Source organism: Salvia hispanica, chromosome 1 (assembly GCF_029641045.1).
Source record: "Salvia hispanica isolate PSC_SH4W2 chromosome 1, Shi_PSC_v1, whole genome shotgun sequence".
Lineage (NCBI taxonomy): Eukaryota > Viridiplantae > Streptophyta > Magnoliopsida > Lamiales > Lamiaceae > Salvia > Salvia hispanica.
Window position 1 is genome coordinate 24,385,657 of NC_142692.1, and position 26,087 is coordinate 24,411,743.

At 34.8% G+C, this 26,087-nt stretch overlaps 3 protein-coding genes and 2 pseudogenes across 4 annotated transcripts; 3 read left to right on the plus strand and 2 right to left on the minus strand.

Annotated features, from left to right (window-relative positions):
• Positions 1-512: 512 nt before the first annotated feature.
• On the plus strand, positions 513-1,840 carry LOC148933492 (uncharacterized; annotated as a pseudogene).
• Positions 1,841-5,369: 3,529 nt separating this feature from the next.
• Positions 5,370-7,239, plus strand: LOC125219527 (putative glycosyltransferase At5g03795). Its single transcript, XM_048121528.2, has 4 exons — positions 5,370-5,645; positions 5,724-5,887; positions 5,951-6,296; positions 6,375-7,239. The coding sequence occupies exons 1-4, from the start codon at positions 5,472-5,474 to the stop codon at positions 7,044-7,046; spliced, it is 1,356 nt and encodes a 451-aa protein (XP_047977485.1). The 5' UTR covers positions 5,370-5,471; the 3' UTR covers positions 7,047-7,239.
• LOC125219526 (threonine dehydratase 1 biosynthetic, chloroplastic-like) lies at positions 7,228-11,015 on the minus strand. Its single transcript, XM_048121526.1, has 8 exons — positions 10,521-11,015; positions 9,276-9,455; positions 8,727-9,203; positions 8,372-8,620; positions 8,212-8,285; positions 7,989-8,106; positions 7,630-7,764; positions 7,228-7,549 (listed from the first exon to the last, which is right to left on the minus strand). Exons 1-8 carry the CDS (start codon positions 10,893-10,895, stop codon positions 7,409-7,411), a joined length of 1,749 nt encoding a protein of 582 aa, XP_047977483.1. The 5' UTR covers positions 10,896-11,015; the 3' UTR covers positions 7,228-7,408.
• A 6,031-nt stretch (positions 11,016-17,046) lies between these two features.
• On the minus strand, positions 17,047-18,050 carry LOC125221004 (uncharacterized; annotated as a pseudogene). The gene is made up of 3 exons (XR_016132458.1): positions 17,912-18,050; positions 17,576-17,704; positions 17,047-17,482 (listed from the first exon to the last, which is right to left on the minus strand). The product of XR_016132458.1 is annotated as an uncharacterized LOC125221004 (transcript).
• A 1,128-nt stretch (positions 18,051-19,178) lies between these two features.
• On the plus strand, positions 19,179-25,518 carry LOC125223011 (uncharacterized). The gene is made up of 12 exons (XM_089062574.1): positions 19,179-19,371; positions 19,466-19,593; positions 19,709-19,771; positions 20,019-20,140; positions 21,236-21,351; positions 21,428-22,238; positions 22,743-23,474; positions 23,626-23,847; positions 24,010-24,105; positions 24,185-24,379; positions 24,538-24,651; positions 24,895-25,518. Exons 1-12 carry the CDS (start codon positions 19,271-19,273, stop codon positions 25,153-25,155), a joined length of 2,961 nt encoding a protein of 986 aa, XP_088918700.1. The 5' UTR covers positions 19,179-19,270; the 3' UTR covers positions 25,156-25,518.
• The last annotated feature ends 569 nt before the right edge of the window (positions 25,519-26,087 follow it).

Below are 26,087 nucleotides of genomic sequence, written 5' to 3' on the forward strand. Positions count from 1 at the left end.
ACATTTTGTACAATATTAGTCACGCATGTACAAATTGAGTTTGAGGTTGCAATTTTTTCTATTTCTAAACTCCCACCTCTCAACACTCATTTGCCATAAAAAAATTTACAATACGTCCACAACTTATTTGCTTGTCTATTTTTAATAATCTATTATCTTTTGAATTTAATACAAATGGAGCTTTTATACTTCACTTACTATTCATCTTATATTGATTAAGTCAATCAAATTATAAATACTCTTATGGGAAACCCTTGGTAAGAAAAGTTATTTCTTAATAAAAATTGTAATTTCACCCATTTATTTTTAAATTCTTAGCTCCTTAATATGGTCGACGGGTAGGGAGGGGGAGGATCATTAGGCATTTGTGTTAAATAGGTTAATTGGGTGATGAATAAAGGCACCCACGGTTCAGGAACTGGAAGTTCTGATTTCAAAAAACTTGGAACTATAATCAGATTGTGAACCATTTTGATGGTTCCGATTTTAAACCGGAAAAATAGCTGTTTTTTATGGGTTTTGACAATTCTAATTCCGATTTGATGGTTTTCCAATATTTTAATAAAATTTGATTTATATATATAAATCATTTTTATGTTTATAGAGATATCTATATATCCTTGAATGAATGCTCTCTTTTCAAAGTGAGATAAATAGAGGACAAACTTATCACCCTTTTTTAGCCGAGCACTAGCATCTTTTATACACTACCAACTCTTTTAGCCAAGCACTAGCATCCTTGATATTTTTATGATTTTATCCTAAAAAAACTATTGATATCTATTATCCAAAAAAGAGTAAAGGCCAAATATGGTCCCTAACATATGGCCGTTTTATCAATTTGATCCTTAACATTATCTTTTTGATTATTTGGTCTCTCACAAATAAAGTCCTCACTTAACAGAACCGTCTAAAACTAATGGACAATGACATCTAATCAGATTTTGACCAAAATTAACTATTTTAATTAATATTTTTAATTATATCAAAAAAATAAAAAAATAGATCTGGCGACTCCTCCCCCGCTCTCGCGAGATCGACTTCGAGAATCCGCCGCCGTGGGAGGATTCTCAGGGGAATCAGTCGCCGCCGAATTACAAGGTCAAGTTCATGTGCAGCTACGGCGGGAAGATCCACCCGCGCCCTCACGATAACCAGCTCTCGTACATCGGAGGCGAGACGAAGATCCTCACCGTGGATTGCAGCATCAAATTCGGCTCTTTGCTCCCCAAGCTCACCGCGCTGTGCGATTGCGAGAGCATCTCGTTCAAGTACCAGCTCCCGGGGAAGATCTCGACGCGTTGATTTCCGTCACGAATGACGACGATCTGGAGCACGTGATGCACGAGTATGAGCGGCTGTACTGGATTTCGCCGAAGTCGACGCGCCTGAGGATTTTCATTTTTCCGACGCTGAATCAAGGCTTGAGCTCGTCGACTAGGAGCTTCGGCTCCGATGATGTTAAATTGGAGAAGGAGAGGTTCGTGGAGGCGTTGAATTCTGCGCCGATTGTCACTGCGTAGCCGCATACGGTGGCGGCAACGGCTCCTCAGCCGCAACCGCCGCCTGGTAATGCCGATTTCCTGTTTGGATTTGAGAAAGCGAATGCAATGGTGCCGCAACCGCGATTCAGCAACAGATGATGGGGAGAGCTCCGGAGATGGAGGATCCGGTGTTCCTTCAAGCATCCTTTCAAGCACAGGATGAGCGGTCAATTGCGGTGGATCCGATCTAGAAGCAGATTCAGGATCTGCAGCGGCTGACGCTGGAGGAGCAGCAGCAAGGAGTCTACCGAAGAAATAGCGACGATAATCTCTCTGGCGTCTACCATTTTAATTAATGTTTTTATTTTAAATAACGTTGATAGTGTAAAATAAACGGTTCTATTAAGTGAGGACCGATTCGGGTCCGAGTTTATTTGTGAGGGACCAAATAATCAAAAAAATAATGTTAAGGACCAAATTGATAAAACGACCATATGTTAGGGGCCATATTTGGCCTTTACTCTCCAAAAAATTAGCATATTTCAAAGCCCACAAAACGACGTCGTTTCTGCATTGAAAATTTAAAGGTATGTTAAATTTGCAGAATTTGTCAAATGTCACTACTTATTAGAGAGTCACCAATTATTATCTTAGTCAATTTGAAATAGAATTTTTTTTAAGTAATCGTCTCATTATAATGATAGTATAAAATAGTTAGTCAAAGTAGGGGCGGATCTAGTTAAGAACAAGGGGTACAAGTGTACCCCCAAAACTGCAAGTAGTCTAGTGGTAATATGCATTTTTGACATAGCGTTCGCGCAGGTTCGAGTTCTCTCGGCGTTAGATTTTTGTTTTTCACTCTTATTCATATACTCTCTCCGTTCCATTGAAGATGACCCACTTTCCTTTTTGGTTTGTCCCAATCAAGATGATCCATTACTTAAAATGGAAATCTCTCTATCTCTACTTTATTCTCTCTCTCTTACTTTACTCTTTCCACTTAACACACAGAATAAAGTTGCATAAAATCCCGTGCCGTCCAAAGAAGGGGTCATCTTCCTTGGGACGGAAGGAGTATTCCTTTTCTGCCTTATTAATTACGCCCTATTGAGTAATTGTTTTTAGTTTCTACCGATGCATTAAATGTTTTTCACTCCTATCCATTTATCACAGTAATATAGTGTTATTTACTCTCTCCTTTTTATATACACTGTAAATAATGTATTGTTGGATATATCTTGATTATCGTTTATAGTTTCTCATCTAATGTTTGATTAAATATAATAATATACATTTGTTCTCTCATTTATTTTATACTACACAATAAAACATGTATGACTGAAATAATTTATTATTTATGATTTTTGATGCTCAAATTTGGGATTATATAAAAAAAAATATGATGTGTTTTATTTTAATTTAAATATTTAAAACGTTTTCAGAACTTAAATAATTTATACATATATAAATATCTAAGAACTTTCATTTCTAATAGTGAAACATTTTTAGCAATAATATAAAAAAGTAATCTATTTTTTATATCGATAATAGAAGAAAAGATAGATTGAATATTAAATTTTCAAGTTGGTGTAATTATTTATCGTACCCCATTATGAAAGTTCTGGATCCGCTATTGAGTCAAAGAGTGTAACCTAGTAGTCATCTACTGCTTCTAGATTGTGAATTTATTTGACGGAAGCCTTTTGTTTATGGGAAAATGTCTTTTATTTAGGAGAAAAAGAAAGAGAAGCAATGACGCGGATTCAAATGGTGAAGCTCGTGCATGCCGGATTATCTGGCGGGCCTACTCCACATTTTAATATCGCATAACCAAATCGTGCCGGCCCCTTCACGTTATCCTATTTTTATTATTTTCTTAATATTTCCATTTTAAAGAAATTTAGTACTGAAACAAAGAGGGGAAATTTAGAAGACAGATAGATAGTTCACACTTCAGTCACGGTCCTATATATCTTTCCCATCTGATGTAGTAGCATTTATACTTTAGCCAAAAATATGCTAAATGTATTTCAAATATGCACGCATATAATAACTAAGTGAACTGTATAAAAACTAAATATTATATTAATAAATTCCACGTAATTTAAGATTGATATAGTGTTGCACATATTTTTATCACTCAATTTTTCATAATAATAAAACACTTTTTTTCAGCCATAATTCAACAGGCCCTTGCCCATTAAACGAGCCACACAAAAGAGATTAACCAACATATCAAGCACTAGATTGGATCATTAAATGCATTTTAAATGTGTCTATCTACCAATTCAAATACACCCTAAATTTATTTCAAATATTCACGCGTATAAAAACTAAGTGAATTATATAAAATGTTCTTGATGTTTCAATTATGAATATAGATAGTCTTTGAAGAATTTTATAGTCTTGAGTGAACTATGCAAATGGTCCATGAACTTTGTATTTTGCACACCAATAGTCTCTGAACTTTAAACATATCATGGGTTCTTTTCACTATTCGTCATAATTTTGCACCAAAAATGCCACTAAAACTTGCGCATCTTGGGTTTTTTTGTGAAGAAAATAACGATAATTGCTTGAAAGATAAAAGGCATGAATTTCTATTGATTATCGATTATGAAATACTCCACGTCTCAACACATTTTTATAATATATGGAGATACAAAGGTATTTCAAAAATATTCTACTCCCTCCATTCCATAAAAATATGAATATTTAGGACGACACCGAAATTAATGCAAAATTAATAAAGTAAGAGAAAGATAGAAAGAAAAAATAATTAAAGTATTGTTAGTGGAGAATGAAGTCCACCTTATTAGAAAGAATGAGGTTATCAAATACTCCCTCTGTCCCAATAAATATGAAACGTTCGCTTTTCGGCAAAGTTATGTAGTATTGTTTTGTGAGTTAAAGAAGAGAGAGTAAAGTAAGAGAGAAGGAAAAGGAAAAGTAGAGATAAAGTTATTTCTATTTTAAGAAACGTTTCATTTTTTATGGGACAACCCAAAATGGAAAACGTTTCATTTCTAATGGGACAGAGGGAATAGAATGAAATATTTTTATGGGACATCTCAAAATGAATTATTTCTATGAGACGGAGGGAGTAGTATACATGTCATATCAAATTTTAAATATAATTCTAACCAACTAAGGAAATAAATCATAAAAATACAAATTACTAATATATAAAAATTATTAATTAAATCTAGTATAAATATATTTACTCGCTCTATCCAACTAATGAGGGATTAATACTTTAGCCAAAACAAAAACATGTGTATTTCAAATATTCACGTAGTACAAAATGAGTGGACCACAATTTAAGATGGGGATCGTTTATCCCATTATAATTTATTTTTTTTATAATTTTTATTAGTTTTTCTTTATCTTTCATTTTGTGGTTTTTAGTCTAGTAGGATAGATTATGATAACTACGAGTCTACGAGAATCCACCAATATAATTTGAATTATAATTAATATTTTTAAATCCTGGAATTAGAGTTAATTAATCCAAAGTTAAGCTATACTTTTTCAAAATTCTAAATTTCAGTAATAATTTTTTTACTATAATAAATACTCCAATTAAAGTATAGGATTAATTTTTTTTCTAATTTGATTTCATCACCAAAATAGATCAAAATGGTTTTCATAGGTTGCCGTTGGAGGGCCTTTTTGTTCAAAAAATTGAAAAAATTATAAAAGTTAAATAAGGAAGTAAATCATGCCAAATACTATGATCGAAGATGGAGACTGTTTATATACTTAGGTCTTAGTCCATTTAACTTGGAAGTAATTTGGGCCCTACTAAATTTCTCTAAAAATGAAAATATACGTCAGTCTCGTTTGTCGTGTCGCAGGCGAGATATAGATTTACGAAAATGTGTAGCGAAGAAATAGAAGTTTGTTGCAGCTTGAGCACATGACTGCTGTTTGCTTCCATTAAATGTTGTTGAGATTAGAGGAAAAAGAGGAGAAGACAAAACAAACATGGCGGATCCTTCATCCTCCTTTTCTTCTTCTCCCAAATTCGTTTATTTTGTAGTGATTCCGTTAATCATGCTCTCCGCGCTTCTGCTCATATTCAACCACAAACCTTCTTCCTCCTTTTCCTTCCCATTGCCGCCCCAACCTATCGCTCTCACCTCCGCCGCCCCGCCTCCAGTAATATTATTATCCATGTTTTGATTTCTTTACTTTGAAAAAAATACTAGTGCTGATTTTCTCCTCAAAATCCGGCAGGTTGTTGAGAGTAAGAGAAAATATGCGGATTTAGAGATGGTGGAGGCGAGTTTAGCAAAAGCTCGAGCAAACATCCACGAAGCTCGAACCAACAACGAATCCTCATACGACGCTGACTACATTCCGCGCGGCCCCCTCTACCGGAATCCCAATGCTTTCCACAGGTGTTTGTGCTTCAAAACAAATTATGTTGACGAATGATTTTGATTAACGTGGTGCAAATGTAGGAGCTACTTGGAAATGGAGAAAACGTTGAAGATTTACGTATACGAGGAGGGAGACCCTCCGCTGTACCACTACGGCACCAGCCTCGGCATCCTCGGTATTGAAGGCATCATTCTTCATCAAATTGAAATCTCCAGCTTCCGAACCACAGACCCTCTCAGGGCCCACCTTTTTTTTCTCCCCATCAGCTTCCAGTCCATCGCCAACTACGCTTACGTCGTACACAACCGCGCTTGGGATCCCTTGCAGAACATCGCCACAGACTATGTCAACCTCATCTCCACGCGCCACCCTTTCTGGAACCGCTCTCTCGGCCGCGACCACTTCATCGTCGGCTGCCATGATTGGGTAACTAAATTCATCACCTTCTAATTCTCTAATCTCTTCAATTGAATAAAGTTTTGACATGAAATTTGTAACATGGAGACGCCGAAAATTTCTATTGGTGCGGAACATCTGTACAAGAACTCGATCAGGGTCCTCTGCAACGCCAACACCTCGGAAGGGTTCAAGCCGGGGACGGATGTGTCAATGCCGGAGATACACCTCCCCGAAGGCACCTTGGACGGGCTGATCGGAGGGCCACCAGCAGAGGAGCGCCCTGTTCTAGTTTTCTACGCGGGAGGGGTCCACGGCTACATCAGGCAGGTCCTGATGGAGCAGTGGAGGAACAAGGACCCCGAGATTCAAGTCCACGAGTATCTCCCCGAGAACATGTCCTACTACGGGATGTTCAGGAGGAGTAAGTACTGTATCTGTCCCAGTGGGTGGGAGGTGGCCAGCCCTAGAATGGTGGAGGCCATCTACATGGGCTGCGTTCCGGTGCTGCTCAAGGACCACTACGCCAAGCCATTCGACGACGTTTTGGAGTGGACTAAGTTTGCACTTGAGGTTGAGGTGAAGGAGATTGCAAACTTGAAGAAGATTTTGATGGCTGTACCTCAAGAAAAATATTTGGAGATGCAGAGGAATGGTGTGAGAGTGAGGCGACATTTCGAGGTTAACTTCCCTCCTAAACGCTATGATGTGTTTCACATGATTCTGCATTCTATGTGGCTTAGAAGAATCAATGTACAACTCCATCAACCACATATTTGACCAATTCCAACATATTGTATGCACTAGTATATTTTATTCACAACTATACATATGTGATCTGAAGGCGATTTTATTTTGTTTTCACTTGATCAGGAATATAGAGATCATAATTTGAGTTGGAGACTCTACCTTCTGTAAATCACAATTGTAAATCGAATACACATTACTACAACCGAAGCGCTTAAACTATTAATTTGATTTTGTTTATTAGTTATAGACCTTGATGTGAGAGCATCACTCATTGCATTGTCATATTTTGATACACAAATAAACAAGTCGCCTCATACTCTTCATAATTATTGAACTATAAACAGTTCATTTTTGACAACTTATAAACCTGACAAGATAAGTCGCCTGTATGTTCAACGCATCAGAAGCTGGAAAGCCTCATTTTCAGTTTCCATTTCATACTCGTAACCAAGACTATTTGCACGCTCCCGAAACTCTCCCATCTCAGCATCAGAGACTTGGATGCCAACCAACACATTAGCACCAGTTTCCCCCTAAAGATGGAACAGATGGGTAAGTTTTCGGAAATGGAAAGTCCAAAATCTATCAAACAAGAAAAGCTTGGGATAATAACCTGTCCGCGGTAATGGAAGAGACTAATATTCCAACGTGGAGTAAAAGCGTCTAAAAACTTCACTACGGCTCCTGGCCTCTCAGGGAAAACAAAGCGACACAGTAGCTCATCTTTGACATTTGATCGGCCTCCCATCTGCAAAATGAATCACATACAGATAGGTTAAGTAACCAAGCAAGACATATAATCAATATTTTTAAGGTTAAGCCAAACAGAAACTTAAGTGAAGTTGTAGGAAAACAGAATAAAGTTATCAATTCAAAACTCAAGTGTCAAACATGAGGATTGAAGTGAACTCAAGCCAATACTATTTCCTTTTAATAAAGTTACATACAAATATCAGAAATATGAGTCCATACCAGATGTCGCAAATGATCTTTCACCAAGTCATTCTTTGTGAGATTAATAGTATGTAGTTGGGACGATTTTAGTCTTTCCATCATTGCACCAAGTTCTGCTTTTGTGTGATGACCAACACTGTATAAAAGAGAAAAGGGTAAACATAATAAGAGTAATTATACCAAACATGTTTGTTGTTTTTTAGAAAACACGCGAAGTCGCGAAAGGTATGTATTGCCTTGCCTGTATAGTACTAGAGATTTTTCTTTATCTGGATTGAATCTGTATTTGAGTTCAGTGATATTCATAAGTCCGACCTGCAATCGGAAAATATCTAAATAATAAAAAGGGGGATTTATCAGTCATAAAGGAATGACAACGAAGATTATAAAGAAAATCGCACAAGCTCACAAAGCCGCTTAAAGCTTCCTGGCTCCTCTGGCATGTAAGTTGCCAATACAGCTTCACGGTGTCTACCGACATCTGCTAGCTCAGTTACGACTCTCAGTCTATTAAAATTCATGTTAGCACCACTTGTCACAGCTACTACATTAGCACCCTTGAGTCCATAGTACTTGCAATAAGCCTCAGCTCCAGCCAGGGAAAGGGCACCTGCAGGTTCTAAAATACTCCTTTTCTCCTCAAACATGTCCTGTTACATAGAAAAAATGAGAACACTTATCAGAAAATACTACACTATATATGATGTTGGTTGTCCTTAAAACTAGTAGGTTTGAAGGAAGGAAAAGGAAGTTGACCTTTATTGATGCACAAATAGCATCACGGCTAACAAGAACTATTCCATCTACCAGTTCCTTGCAAAGACGAAAAGTCTCCTCACCGACTGCCTTGACTGCTACACCGTCAGCGAAGCCTCCCACATGATCCAACACTACTCTCCGGCCATGGTGCAACGATAACGCCATTGCATTGGCATCAAAAGGTTCAACTCCAATAATTTTGACTTCGGGAGAGACCCTTTTTACATAGGCAGCAATGCCAGCTATAAGTCCACCACCACCAACCGGTACAAATATTGCCTCTATGGGTCCTTTCATCTGTCGCACAATTTCCATGCCTACTGTTCCCTGCCCTGTGATCACATCAGGGTGATCAAAGGGAGGAACAAATGTGCGACCGTCCTCTTCGGCCTGCTTTTTTGCGAAAGCTTGTGCTTCATCATATGAATCGCCCACAATCACTACAGTCGCCCCTAGTCTTTCAACCGATCTCCACTGCCATTATCACGTGAAAGAGATTTAGAAGCGGTCTTAACTAAACAATAGTACTATGAATAAGCACACCACCTTTATTTCTGGAGTAGTAACAGGCATTACAATCACAGCATTACATCCCAATTTTTGGGCAGCTAATGCTACGCCCTGTGCATGATTTCCGGCTGACGAACATATCACTCCTCTTTCAAGTTGTTCCTTTGAAAGATTTGCCATCATATTGTAAGCCCCACGAATCTTGAATGAAAATACCTACAAAACATGTTTTTTACTCACATGTCAAATCTATAGTCACATTTGTACTGTTCACCAATAATCATCTCATTTTATTATTTTCGTCTGCCCACCAATAAATGTTTCATTTACTTTTTTACTGCTTTTGGTAATAACTAATAAGTCTCGCGTTCTTCTAACTATCTCACTCACATTTTATTATAAAACTAATATATAATATTCCCTCCGTCCCACTTTGGGAGTTCCAAATTACCATTTTTGGGTGTCTCACTTTCGAAATTCGGATTATAATACTCCCTCCGTCCCATTTTAGGAGTCCTGGACACTTTTGCGCATCTGTTTTATAAAAATGATACTAATAAATAGTTAAAGTGAAGAAATGGTAAAGTAAGACAGAATAAATTAGAGAAAACTCTCCTCAACATTATTCTCTCCCTTACTTTACCATTTCTCTACTTTAAATTTATTATCATTTTTATAAAACGAGTGCGCAAAAATGACCGGGACTCCTAAAGTGGGACGGAGGGAATATTCCATAAATGGTAATAGGCTTCATATTCCACTAACCATTTTCCACTCACATTTCATTATAAAACTAATAGTATTAGTATATAAAAGTAGGACCAACATTTCACTATCTTTTTCCCTTTACAAGTCTTAAAACTCGTGTCGAACTCAGATGAGACTCCTAAAGTGAACAGAGGGAGTCTAAAACTAGGACTCACTTTCCATTATACTCTCTCTGTCCCACTTTAGGAGTCCCGGTTGAGTTCGGCATGAGTTTTAAGAAATGTAATGAAAAGTTGGTGAAAAAATATAGTCGAATGTGGGTTCTACTTTTTATATTAATTTTATAATAAAATGTGAGTGGAAAAAGGTTAGTGGAGTGTGGGGCCTAATACCATTTATGGACCGAGACTCTTAAAGTGGGATACCAAGTCAAAGTGAGCATTGAGGGAGTAAAAATCTGTGTTTATGTTTTCACAAAATAGAAGCGCAAAAGAAAGAGAGCAGTGGAGTGTAGAATTATTGGAAAATGATGTTGAAAATTGAGAAGAAAAACAGCGAGTCGCAAATACGTACAGGCTGAAAATCCTCTCGTTTGAGCCATAGGTTGGCACCCAACCTATCAGACAGCTTGGACGCCAGCTGCAATGGCGACTCATAGGCCACGTCATACACCTTCGACGACAGAATACTCGTCAGATATTCCATTGCATTCAGCGTGCCATCTCCACCAGCAGAGTTGCCACTGTACCTATTTGGCAGCAGATATCCGCTCTCGCACTGCAGCGAGCTCGGCGGAACCACCTCCTCCGGCAGCGGTGTGGCGTTGGACAAAATCGGCGATGGCAGACTGAACACCGCAACTGCAAAAGATCTCGGAACTGTCTCGCTGCCGGAAAATGTGGAGCGGCGGAGAGGCGACTGCGCAGGGACGAAACGGAGGACTTCCATTTTGCAATTGAATCTGTGTACGTAAGATTCCTGCAATGGAGTTGAAAGCCTTGCTCTGTTTATAAATGTAATTTAAGACATGCTAAATCTCATAGGTACTTAAATAAAATTATAAGCCAATTAGGGTGCTAGTTAGTCTAGGTTTTGCAATATACTACTATGCTATTTCTCACTAGTAATTAAAGTGACTTTAACTGAACCTATAAATAGGACTTCACTAAATACTCCACTTTGTTCCTACCTGGTAGTTGGTACCCTTTTTATTCAATAGTCATACAAATGGTGTGCCTGAATATTCTACATATGAGATTTGACTGTTTTTTAATAAATTGAGTATACAAATGGTTCTGCTAGTAAATATTTTACAGATAAGAATTGCCTATGTGATTCCTATATATTAAGTATGTAAAGTGACTGCCAATTATCCCATATAAATTCATTATTATCCCATATAAATTCATTTAGGCACAACAATTTGAGAATCAAAAATCCATAAGTCCAAACATATATTATGACATCTCATTTCAGTATATATGCTAACAAAAGTAAATAAGATATTAAATTAAGGGAACAGTGAGAAAGATTAATACTACTAGCTTAGATGAGAGAGAGCAAGAGAGGAAAAATAAAGAAGAGATAGGAAATTATAGAGTTAAAATGTAATGGAATTTTAAAATAATATTTTCGACCAAAAATGCCCAATATATGCAATCATCTTTTTGATAATGTTATATCAAAGGTCAAAATTATGTAAGAATATTTTTAAAGAATAGCACTGTATAATTCAAAAACCAAATTTGTACTAGTTCTCTTTTTAAAAAAAAAATTAAGTTGAAGTGTTAGAGCAGGCAAAGAACTGGTATATTTCTTCCTTCCCATATAGCTAGGTAGGGTAGTACTAGTTCATAGTAGTTCTCTCTTTAATTTAAATAAATTAAAGTTCCATAGCAAATAAAGAAATGGTATATTTCTTCCTTCCTATACAGGTAAGTCGGTAAGTTTGTATTTAATTAATTATTATTGATTAAAAAATTCATACTGCTGTCATATTCTAGTCTAGAAAACTATCGCAACGATATTTATAAACTTTTGACTCATCCATATCAAAATATTTAACTCAACAATATAGGTACATACTATATTTGCAACTTAGGACTAAACACTTAGCCATTACATACATATTTTAAGATTATTTTATTAAATTATGAGAGATTGATTAGGAATGAAGTAGAAAAAGTGGAGTAGGAGATCCCTTCTGAAATCCTAGTGGTATAGTTAGGTCTAAAATCACACTCCAGATTCACGATAGTTGAGTCATTTCATTTTTATAAGTTTAACTATTTATTACTATTATTTTTACGAGCGTAAAAATGAAATGGCTCAATTATCGTGGAATAAAGGGAATACTAGTTTCGTGATATTTTGAAATGTCAGACTAATTTTGCAATTCACTATAAATGTAAGATGAATAGATCACACTTTTTTTTTTGTTAGACCAAAAGGAGATCCACTAGTCAATGATTATTCACTATGCTGATTCATTGGTATTTTGAATGTGGAACAATTAATTCAAGAATTTAAAACTGCTTCATATCTAAAAATATAATAAGGATCTATTCTCTAGCCATTTAACTAAGAATGGATGAGTCCCATGTTATTCAACCACATTATACTACTTGGTATTTTAAAAGCATACACTGCAATAATTCCTAAACTTTTTTAATAAACGAATATCATATACACTGCAATAATTCCTAAACTTTTTTAATAAACGAATATCAAGTTGTCTTCACTGCACGTTTCAAACCTGCCCATTACTACTTATTTTAACTAAACGAATATACTTCACCAACATCAATTTTATCAATACATACACGCGTATCCAACTATTGCACTAGCCCATGACTTAATTATATTCTAAAAGTCGTCACAAACAAATAATATTAGAAAGTAACTAGCAAACAACTTTGGTGGATTAAATAAGTGCTCACACATAACAAACAATCCCACACATAATTGTTGTCATTTATGTATATAAGTCTTAATTAAATAAATAGACAACAAAATTAGTTGCTGATTAGCAGATTGTGCACTTATATTTTAGAAGGTTTTTAGATTTCAAGTTTAGTAGAAAGATAGTGGCCGTACCACTAACTTTGGTAAAGGAAAAACTAAATACTAGTAATAAGTTCCACTTTACTTTTAATAGAACTAGTTTTAGCACCCGCGATATACGCGGCTCACGCAATTTTAAAATAATCATGGTAAATTGTAAATAATTAAAAAAAAGCATGATCCTTTAGTCATAATAATTCCTCACACAATTTAATACCTCCCATCCTAAAAAAGGTGAATATTCACTTCATCATCATTTGAATTTTGAACCACCAATAACACCACCACCAATAAATGCAATCCAAGATGAAAATTCGTTAAATTTTGAAGTTTCATCACTAGATTAAAAACAATCCAATATGAGAAAGCGATTGACTTTTGCTTTTATTAATTCTCCTTGCATACGATGCACCTACTTTTTAACACAAATACTTTCATTTTGATTCAATAACAACCGGTCTCTAATAAGTTCCACTGTACTTTTAAAAGAATTAAGAGATTTGTACATTATACTCCATAATAACTAAGTATATTAGTAATAAACTCAAATTAATATGTGTATGAGTTGGCTAAGCTGTAGAGAGTAAATGTCTAAGGCCAAAGGTAGATATGAGACTCTTGTGATACGATCGACCTTTAAATTTAAATTTATTTACCAATAAAAAAAATGTTTCAAATTTTTTGACATCGATGCTTCTTATTAATTAAAGTGTCCTTGTTTAAGTGTATATTGATGACACAGTGTAACTTAAATGATTAAATATATCTCCTACATTTAATAAGTCAGAGTTGGAGTAAACAAAGACCATTATTAATCCTTTTAAAAAAAAAAAATCAAATGCATTATATGGTTATATCTATTATGTACATTCAGGAAAATTTGAAATTGAGAATAGTAATTCAATTTTGTAAACTTAATTCCAATAATATATCATCCAACAAAGAAAAATTGAGAATAATAAACATAAAAATATGTACCTTCCTAAGAATTCAAATGGGAAGGTGTGTGAGTGAGACGAAGTTCTTTGGATTTTCAAAATGGGATTGCATTTTAATCATTCCTATTACTGTTAGGGATTGTATTAAAATCTATGAAAACATACTACATGGATGTCGTTGAACAGCAAAATTTGAGTAGGAGAATACATTTTCCCTTGCGGCTGTTTGGTTAGGAAAAACAAAAGAATTACTGTACCTTGGAATTCTGCTCTCTGTTTTCTCTCTCGTTTCTGTTTGAGAATTTGGACGTGAGTTTTGGGGGTGGAGGAGGTTATGGTGTGTTGCAGGTATGTATATAACCTTGTAACTAATGGAAATTAATTGAAGAGAAAAGAGATAAATGTACATGTATTGTACATGTACATAATATCTTTAAATTTTTTAATTTAATTGAATTTCATTAAAGTTAATTTTGTTAATGGAAATTAATTGAAGAGAAAAGAGATAAATGTACATGTATTGTACATGTACATAATATCTTTAAATTTTTTAATTTAATTGAATTTCATTAAAGTTAATTTTGTTATTTATTGTATTATATGTAGTAATAAGAAAGAAGTGATGTAGAAATTTTATGTCAAATCGTAACATGATTTCAAGCTTGATTTGAATTAATTATATATTATTTAGTAATTTTTTAAAACTATACAAATATTTAAATTAAAATTTCATTTCTTTTAAATCAATTCATTCCTAAATGATTGTACAATTCGAATGCAGATTGTGGAGATAAATTGTGGCCATGTTGGATTGCTAGGAAAGTAAAATGACAAGAAAAATGAATGAATCCTTAGAATATGATTCTTAACAACTTTACTTTCTAGTGGTTGGAAAGATATCAAAATATTAAATTTCATATTTGATTTTATCAATTATAATTTTAATATTATATTAAAAAAAATATTAATTACAAATAACTATAATAATATACGGAGTATTATTTTATTTAATGTATTATAATGACAATTTAAATTATTGGATTAAGATTTTCTTAATTTATAAGTGGTTTATTTTATTATAATCATTAGTAAATATATTTATTATTATAGTCATAATTATAAGTATTTATTGATTTATAATTGAATAAAATTTATAACTCAAAATTCTATTAAGGCTATGTTGATTAATTAATAATTTACAAAATAGTAATAATAATATTATTATTTATTGTATGATACATAATTTAAATAAATGTATTATAATTATTTAATAAATACTCCACTTTATTAAATACCTAAATATGTAAGAATTTTAAAATTAGGAAAAAGTGTACATGAGAAAAGCTAGGATTCAGAATTCGAGAATAATTACTTTCCTCTCAAAACAAACGCAAAAATTTAAAATTTAAGGAATTAAATTATCAAAAATAAACACAAGAATTTAAAAATTAAGGAATTAAATTACCAAACATGGCTGGGTTAACAAGTGGAACGAGAATCTGCATCATGGCCTCTGAATTCCTAACATTTGGGCTCAACAAAACCTTTATTTTTGTTGGATAAATAAGGCCCAATAGGTTGTAATGATATTTAATTTCTCAGATCCAATATAGAGTAAATTTGGACATAAGCCTTTTATTAGTTATACAACTAGTCTACTCAGTAAGGATCACCTAGGTGATCCATTCCGTAGTCTACTAGTATTGAAGCATTTTAGCTTTCCAATTCGTCATACTCGTTACGAAAATAAAAATTACTTCCAACTATTCGATTCTATCTCAAACTAGTATACCACCTGTGCAGATCATAATTTAATTTATAATAATTCAATATTTTAATTTAGTAAAAATTAGAAAATAATTCAACACGTGGCATTGGTTGTAGTTAATATCTGAAATTAATTCTACTGCAATATGTATATTTAGAATAGATATTATAAAATTTCAATTAGAATAAAATATTATAAATCAACTTCACATAAAAAGTTAGTACATGATATAAATCAACTTCACATAAAAAGTTAGTACATGATAATTAACCACGGGTTACAAAGTGAAAATATAGTTTAATTTATTACTTTTGAATAAATTTATTGTACACAGACTTATCAGTAAGATATTAGGAAATTTGCGATTTATTTATAAATTATAATTATATATGGGAAATACACTATACACTTTATTTGGTTGACTTCATCGAAGTTTCAACTTTCGCAAACTTTTAATCTTATTTTAGTTCTTACGTCAATATTATATATAAAAAAATTATACTAACTTAAAAGTTAAAATACATTAAATATATTCGAATAATATTGAAATATAGATTAAAATCTATACATATAAAGATATCACAGTTACATCAATCATACCACAACTTATTTTGTTTAAATATCACAAAATTTTATGGATTGTTTGATTTTATTGGTCAATTAACTAACAAACAATAATTAATAAGTATTATTCAATAAACTTTTAGGCAAATAAAATATTGAATAAATTAAATCCATTAAGATGAATTAAGTAAACAAAACACAATACTCCCTCTGTCCCAAGATATTAGACCCTTATTCCTTTTTTGGGGTGTCTCAACATATTTGAGTCATTTATATTCATGGTAAAAATTTCATTTATATTCATGGTAAAAATTTACTTTTACTACCGACTCTATTTACACCACTTAACAACATCTCTTAAATTCCTATGCCCAAAAGAAAATGCTCTAATATCTTGGGACGGAGGGAGTATAATTTAACTATAGGCAAATCCAATAACAATTAACAAATAAGGAATTAAATAAATTAGTTTACATGAATTGAAAATAACCCATTAAATAATTAAATTAATGTTTTACGCATTAATAAAAAATCTAGATTTACATCCTGGATTTCGGCAAGGTAAATATCTACCTTCCCTTTTCTCTTTATATTCTAGATTGACGACATTTGACACATTTTTTATGTCTAAACCTGAAGACAACGTAGCTAACTTTTATCATTAATGAAGTAAGTAAGGTAGGTGAACCTCCTGGTTTCAAAAATAGCACAAAATTAGTAACATAACAATCAAGTATGTGTAAAATATATGAATATTAATGCATTACTATCGGGCATTTCTAAACATCACAACCATCATTGCCAGCTTTGCAGCCATCTCCCTCCTCTGGAAATCAGGCATCAGCCTCAAGCCATTGCGCACGTTGCCAATTTCAGCCATTAGCATTTCTAAATCTTCAAATTCATAAGGTTCATCATTAAGCTCTGATATTTGGTCTGCTTCAAATGCCTTCTCATGGTCGAGCTCCTTGGGCAACTAAGAGGCTGATGTTGACGGCTGGTTCTCTTCTCTGATGGATTTATCTTCACTCTCTCTACCTGAAGTTTCAGGAACCCTTTCCAAAGGCATCCCATTTTCTGAGATAGAAATGGGACCATACGCAGACATCCATCCTATATCATCTCATGGTTCACTTCTGCTGAAGCAGAAGATAATACTTCATATTCAGGTTCATAATCAGATTCTTCTTCTTCGGACAACTCTGAAGAAAGTTCAAAGGCATTTAGTATAGTCCCTAGTGAAATTCACATACATAAATAATGAAGACTCAAACCTAACAAACAAGCATCTCTACCTTCTTGCTCAGGCAATGAAGGCTCGTTTATCCTGTCACCAGATTTCAACAACATTCCAGGCCACATATGAGCAGAGAGAGCACCATAAAGTCTATCAACGCCATGTGAATCACCATCAACAGAAAGACCTGTAATGCAATGAAATTTTACAGTAAAGCATTAGCATCTCCATGGAAACTTAAATGAGATGGTAGTGGTGTACAAGTTTTTAGTTCAGGCACACTGCACAAAAAAAAAGAAGGGAATATCGAATCCAGTTGAGCAAAAACCAAGTAAGAATGATAAGAATATACTCATTACTCAAGATATGGAACATGCTTAGTACAGGTTCTTACATTGATCAAAATTAGCATTCGTTGCACAAGTTTCGACATATTCAATATTGTGTTCCAGACACCATTCTATGCAAGATCTCTTAAAGCCTAAGGATGGCTCATCATTTCCCAATAAACTACTTCCTTCAGGATATAACATAATCAGAGAAGTCCAGATGAGAATTGACAGAGGATTCATCAAACGGAATTATTTGAATAATGACAGTTACAAAAATGGTCATGTATAATTTGCACATATATATATATATGTTGCGGTTACAAAAAATTAACATCCCACTCACTCCACTCTCCAATTAAGAGGCCACACAAACGGACAATTAATATTTACTACTACAATTCAGTCAATAAAAAAACAGTTTTATTTAAATAATAATAGTATCTATTTTAAAAGGGAATTTTCCAAAATATTCTCAAAACTCCCATTTTATAGTATTGTATAGATTATTTGAGTCGTATTCTATTCTGGGATGTTAAAATTACTTGAGTCATTTTTCTTTTTTTTCCTAAAACAAAATATCTAATCATACTTATTTTATCTTCTCTTATCTTTCCTTTCCCCTACTTTATTCTTATATGGGACGAAAGAAGTACTAAAATATAAATTAAACTTTTCTCCGTCTATCAAGCAAGCAAGAAGTACTATCACACATATAAAAAAATTCTCACTCAAGAAGAGACATTACATGTCGATCACACGTAACATTGTAACAATGATTACTTCAAACACGACACATGACTACTTATTTCACAACGATCTAATATTAGAATGCATAAGAAAGGCGGGAGTTACAAAAGAATGAGAAAAGACGGATAGATGATAAGTATAATCTGGACTATTAAAAAATATCAACGGATCAAAAAAAAGCATCAACAGGAAAATATCAACAAAATTTCAACGGTAGTCAATGATGGATGATGTGTTGATATTGTATTGAAATTGTGTTGAAGCTGTATTGAGGAGTTTTGGATTTGTACAATATATAAGTTTGCATTTTATCATTACCCGATATAATTATTATATAAGTAGGAATATAAAAGTAACGACTTAAGAAAAACTTTTTATTTTTTGATGGGACTATTTTTATAAATACCCTTTTTTGAAAGAGAAATATTTACGTACGGACTAAAAATATTTGCAGTTGCAGGGATACTAGTATAATAATATTATTTTATTAATTAATATTTAGAAACAGATAAAATTCGAAACCAAAAAAATATAAAGAAAAACCTTCTGATGCAGATTAGATATACACAGGTGGGGAGGGAGGGAGGGAGGGAGGGACTACCTTATAAACATCGCCTCTTTACCTCAGATCTGTTGCTTTGTTGTCTTCTCAGTAATTTTGACGAATCGTCGTCATGAATATGGCGATTAGGGTTTATCTGCTTCTTTTCATCGTTCTCTCTTACTCCTACACCGCTTTCTCTCTCTATGAAGACCAAGTCGGCCTTATGGATTGGTCTCTCTCTTCACCCGATGCTTGTTTGATTAGTTACAATATCATGATTTTGGCTGTTAGTGTAATTGACGATTGAATTTTCGAAATTGCGCAGGCATCAACAGTATATAGGCAAAGTGAAGCACGCAGTTTTCCACACACAGAAGGCGGCGAGAAAGCGCGTTGTCGTATCCACTGAGGAAAACGTCGTCTCCTCGCTTGATCTTCGCCATGGCGAGATTTGTGAGTGTGTTTTTATTCAAATTCAAATTATACTTAGCTCTGTAAGTTATGACCGTTGCTCACTCTGCAATGTAATGTGCCGCATCGGTTGAGTAATGTTTTGACTGTGGCGCAGTTTGGAGGCATGTTTTGGCACCCAGCGACGTCATCGATCAAATTGACATAGCTCTCGGAAAGTGTAAGCATGGCCCTTATTTATGCTTGTTTGTTAGCTACTTAGCTCTAGTGTTCATGATATGATAATAGTAATTTGTTAGCTTTAGAGTGGATATATTTACCTCCTTTTGGTGTTGGAGATTGGTTGATCAGCTTGCTATAACTTACTCAAATAATAACATTAATGTTTTTTATTTGCCCATTGTTCGGTTAAAGAAATAAACTGCTGTAGATCCCTTATCTTTTAAGTTACATTCATCTGTTTGCAGATGTCATTACCCTGTCATCTGGGGGAAGTATCTTAAGAGCCTGGAACCTTCCTGATGGTCAGATGGTGTGGGAGTCAACTCTTCTTGGCCCAAACGCTTCGAAGCCATTATTGCTAGTTCCGGTTAGTGAAAGCTGCTTAAACCATCCTATAGTGATGTCTTATGGGTCTTTAAATGCTTTACAGTCAGTTTTTTCGAGGGATGATTAGCATCACATTAGAGGATCTTTAGTTAGACATGAATGTAGACATTCCTGACTATGCAGTTGATTTTCAACATAAGAGATTGGAAATATGCTTCCCTAAACATGAATACATGATCCATTATGAAATGAACTTAGTGTTTAAGCTTCAAGGTTTACAAAGGAAATATTCTTGTTATCATTTTGGCTTGTTATCCAACTTGGTTCAATCTTCACTATATGTAGTTACTGCTCTGATGTGGAATCATTAAGTGCAGATGCAGAAGTGCCAATCTGTATGAACTTTATGAATTGTTTTGTTAAGTGTTTCTATACACTCACTTTTACTACTCACTGAACCAGTATATCACTATTTGCTTATTTAATAATGGAGTAATATTGAACTGATTTATTCGGATGGAGTAATATATTACTGCTCAAGTATTTCTGTAACATGAAGGAATTATGATTAATCCAGAGGTTCCATTACGCTATGATTCTAGTCATAATTCTGATAGGGAGTGAAAAGCATAACACCAAGGGCTGAAAACGAAATAGTTGAATACACAGAAACAGAAACGAAGCAGAAAATAACTGTATTATTGACATAAATAAAATAACAGAGAAACCATCCTCTTAACGAGGCCGTGGCAAACTGCCGATCAGCTTTCACAAAATCTTATCGCTTGGATACCTTTCTTCAATCGTGAAGGAGATATTTATAGAGAATTACAGAGACTCCTAACTGATAAAGGACTGGATAGAATAATTAAATAACAAAAGGATAACGACTAATTCGAAAAGATAACAACTACTACTGAAACTAAATCGCAAAGGACTCCTACTAATAAGGAAATAAATCTACTACCAAATCAAATCTAAAAGCTAACAGTGGCTATTCATCCTGATCAATATCAGATTCAAATATTTTTTATGCTTTTTTTTTTGCTGACTTTGGTTAGCCATTCATCTTCTTGGTTCAAATCATTAAATAGACTTGCAGGAATTGGTATAACATGACATCTTTTTGATGCAGGCTAATTTTAAGGTTGACAGGGAGAATGTAATGTTTGTCTATGGAAGTGGATTTATTCATGCTATCTCAAGCATTGATGGTGAAGTTATCTGGAAAAAGGAATTAGCTTCTGAAGGGTTTGATCACCTTTACACTCGAAATACCAACATCTTTTATAATTTCTTTATCTAGAATATGGTTGAATTTTTGCAGGATCAATATCCAACAACTAATTTATACAGATGGGAATGATACAATCTCTGCAGTGGGTTTTGTTGGTACCCACTGGTTCGGTGCTTATATATTAGATGTTAAGAGTGGCGAGCTGTTGAAATATAAGAGCATGGAGTTTACCGGTGGTTTTTCTGGGGACTTGTCACTTATGACTGACGACACAGCAGTAGCAATAGATTCTATTGGTACAAGCTTGGTTACTATACAATTCCACGATGGGCTGATTAGCTTCCACCAGACACTTCTCTCTCATCTCATCCAAGATTTTCAAAGGGCAGCTGTTATATCACCATCAAATATTCCGGGAGCGTTTATTTTAGAAACTGATAATTCTGTAACCCTTATTAAAGTTATGAGTAGAGGTGAGTTGAAGGTTGTTGAAGAACTTGGTCATGCAACTGCTGTGAGTGATGCTCTCTTTCTCCCAGGAGGCCAACAGGCATTTGCTTTGGTTCAGCATCGTGATGGTAAGATTCTGCTGACTGTGAAGCTTGATAGTGATGATGGAACGTCCAATTTACTTGAGGAAACAATTCATTTGGATAATCAAAGGGGAAAAGTACAAAAGGTTTTCATCAACACATATGTCCGCGTGGACAGGTCAAATGGATTCAGGGTTTTGATTGTCATGGAAGACGATTCGTTATTTTTGTTACAGCAGGGCGAGATCGTCTGGAGTAGAGAAGATGGACTTGCCTCCATTGTGGATGTAAAACCCGTAGAGTTACCCGTTGAAAAGGATGGTGTATCAGTGGCAAAAGTAGAGAACAACCTTTTTGAATGGCTTAAGGTGAAATTTCACAACACTAAGGCATTAGTAGATCTAGTTTCTATGATATATTTTGTTTGTTTGCAGAGATGGCTAAGCCTATAAAGTTTCATATGGATTCAGATTTTACTTGTTGACCACATTACTCACCTTTCTTGGGGGTTAAATCTCTTTACTCTATAGGAACAATAGTTCGAAAAGAGCATAATAGGCCCCTGCTTTGATTTAATAGAATTCGGACCTCTTAGTCATTTGCATGCTACTATAAACTATTTAACTCTAACTAACAGTATGTTTGTTTTATCCACTGTGGGTAAGCTGAGAACATGTTTCAACTTCATGTGCTGTCACGAAGGATACCTTGTGTGCATCATGGATGAAATGGATAAAGTAAATACTTTAGCTTGTTGAAAAATGAGTGGTTTGTGTATGATATTGCATCTGCTGATCTATCCTTTTCTACTCTTAGAAAAAGCAGAGCAGTGCGCTAATGGTTTCTCTTTTATATTCTTTTTCTTATGAAAGGGTCATCTGCTGAAGCTCAAAGGAACTCTAATGATAGCAACCCCTGATGATGTGGCAGCCATACAGAAGATGAGGTTACAAAGCTCTGGGAAAAGCAAGATGACTCGGGACCGCAATGGGTTCAGGAAGCTTCTTATAGTACTTACACGAGCAGGGAAACTTTTTGCACTGCACACTGGAGATGGGAGAATTGTGTGGTCGCGGTTACTTAGGACTCTTCGCAAGTCAGAGACATGTCAGCGTCCTAGAGGGATTAGCTTACATCAGTGGCAGGACCCTCATCATCATGCTTTGGACCAGAATCCATCTGTTCTGATTGTTGGAAGATGTGGAGACAGTCTAGATTCTGCTGGATTGCTATCTATTGTCGATGCGTACACTGGGGAGGAGCGCAATCATATGGAACCTGTTCATTCCATTGTGCACGTTATTCCATTGTCTTTTACTGATTCACTGGAGCAGCGATTGCATTTGCTATTAGATACCAACAGGCGTGCTCACTTATATCCGAGAACTACTGAGGCTCTTGATATTTTTCAGCGAGAATCAGGGAACATATACTGGTACTCTGCTGAAACTGAAGAGGGTACTCTAAGGGGTCATAGTGTGCATAAAAATTGTGTTCTAGAGGAGGCAGATAACTTCTGTTTTGACTCGAGGGACTTATGGTCAATTGTGTTACCCTCAGAGTCAGAAAAGATTGCTGCAACTGCAACAAGAAGTTTAAATGAGGTACTCCTTTTATCGTTTATCCTCTTTTTGTGACAACGAGAATTTTGGTTTTACAAAACTTTTGATTTTCCTTCAAGAGAGTTATGCTGCAAATTTATGTTGCTGGTTTCTGTAGTTGATGTAATTTCCTCTGGTTTCTTGTTTCTTTCAGGTAGTTCATACACAAGCAAAGGTGACAGCAGACCAGGAAGTCATGTACAAATATGTTTCAAAAAATCTGCTGTTTTTGGCAACTGTTGCACCCAAAGCTGTTGGTCCTATTGGTACTGTTACCCCGGATGAATCATCTCTGATTGCTTATTTGATTGATACGGTAACTGGTCGTATTTTGCACAGAGTGACCCATCATGGTTCTGTAGGTCCTGTTCATGCTGTAAGTCTCTTTCTGTTGCAGTAACTGTAGAAAAGAAACTGAACTGAGCACAGAATTTTCTTGCTGCAGTCAAGCTTCATAGTTTTGTCCTCAAAGTTATAATAAATAGTAAAACTTCTTTACATTGCTCACACTAACCATTACTTGTTGATCTCTATAAAGGTGTTCAGTGAAAATTGGGTTGTGTATCACTACTTCAACCTAAGAGCACATCGATATGAGATGTCTGTCATTGAAATATATGACCAAGCTCGTGCGGTATTCCTTCATTTCTAATCTTCTGATTCTCTTATATTTCTGTAGATATGTGGTTATAATAAATTATTGCGACATACAGGAAAACAAAGATGTGTTGAAGCTTGTTCTTGGGACGCATAATCTCACCTCTCCTATAACAGCATACTCTCGCCCGGAAGTCTCCACAAAGTCACAGTCATATTTTTTTGCACATTCTTTGAAAACAATGGCGGTAACGTTAACGGCCAAAGGTATAACTTCCAAGCAGGTTCTTCTTGGCACAATTGGTGATCAGGTCAGTTTTATTGGTAACCAGTAGTAATTGTTATTTGTGGCTTTATCTTTGTGAGCTTTTATTCTGTATGTCGCATGCCTAGTTTCACATTATTTCTCATGTATCGGAGGTTGAACCGGAATCAGTTGATAAAATTCCACCTTGTCTTTGATTATTAGGTGTTGGCTCTTGATAAGCGGTTCTTAGACCCCCGGAGAACAATTAATCCTACTCAAGCGGAGAAAGAAGAAGGAATTATTCCTCTTACTGATTCATTACCAATTATACCTCAGGTGATGAAATTTAGAGATTGTTGCTAAAACTGGAATATGCTGAATTTTCATCTTCTTTTTCATTACTCTGGCATCACTTATTATCTCGTGTATATTTGCGTTTTGAGTCTCAATTTAAGCTGACAATCCACGAAGTTGGTAGATATACAATGATACGAAGATTTCTCTCTTTCCTCAGAAGCTTTATCCTTTTTCATTGATGGACATCATAATTTTCTAATGATGTTTCTTCCATCTCTGCAGTCTTATGTAACTCATGCTCTTAAGGTGGAAGGTCTCAGAGGCATTGTAACAGTTCCTGCAAAGCTGGAGTCAACCACCCTTGTTTTTGCTTATGGCACAGATCTCTTTTTCACTCGGCTTGCACCTTCTAGAACATATGATTCTCTTACTGAGGATTTCAGCTACGCTCTGCTTCTAATCACTATTGGTGCCCTTGTTATTGCAATTTTAGTTACCTGGGTTTGGTCCGAGAAGAAAGAGCTTCAGGAGAAGTGGAGGTGAGTGGAACTGTTTTGAGGTTCATGTTAGTCCTCCGACACTGTCTGGGGGGCATTTGTTGTCCGAGAAAGTCACCTTTGTAACATGATCACTCTAATCGTGATGGTTAGATATATCTACCTACTCAATGTTGTAAATCAGAATGACAGGAAATCAGAAACAGATAGAAAGAGTAGGCTTGATTTATATCAAAGGCTACACCAAAGCATAATACTGCGATCGGTGATGACATACGTTTTCCCTTTGCATTCGTCAATTTATGACTGATGAAGCTAATTGAATTTTCAATAGTATTTAGTATTTTATGATGTATGGTTGGACATTGCTACTGATTTCAATTTCAGAAATAATGTTATATTTCTCTCATTTTTTGAGATAATGTTATTTTATTTAGAAGCGTGTTTAACGATAATACTGTTTTCATTCTTAATGATTCATCTTCACTAGAGTAGGACGGAGAAAAAACGAAAATGAGCTGCTGCTGCTCATGCTTAGTTGTCCAGTATTCATAAATTCGTCTTAGAGCCTCCACAATAAGAATAGGTCAGCCATAGGCCAACTACTCTCTCTCTCTGCCACGTCATTAGCACTAAAAATTTACCACCCACATCAACATTTTACTCAAATAGGCTAGTCTAAGGCTAGCCATAGGTCAGCCGCAATAAAAATAATTAAAAAATAACTATATTTACGGAATTAAACACAAAATACGGAATTAAATATACGACACATATACGGGAAAAATTTATTAATTTTATTTAAATAAAAAAAGTACATTAACTAAAAATCAAAAAAATTACATAATAAAAAAAAAATCCGGGCTTCCACACACGAGCCACCGCCCCACTCCACTCCTAACTAATTTATTAAAAAAATACATTAAAAAATGTTAGTATGCCTTGAATCCGTTATAGTTTGCCGCTAGCCGAACGGGG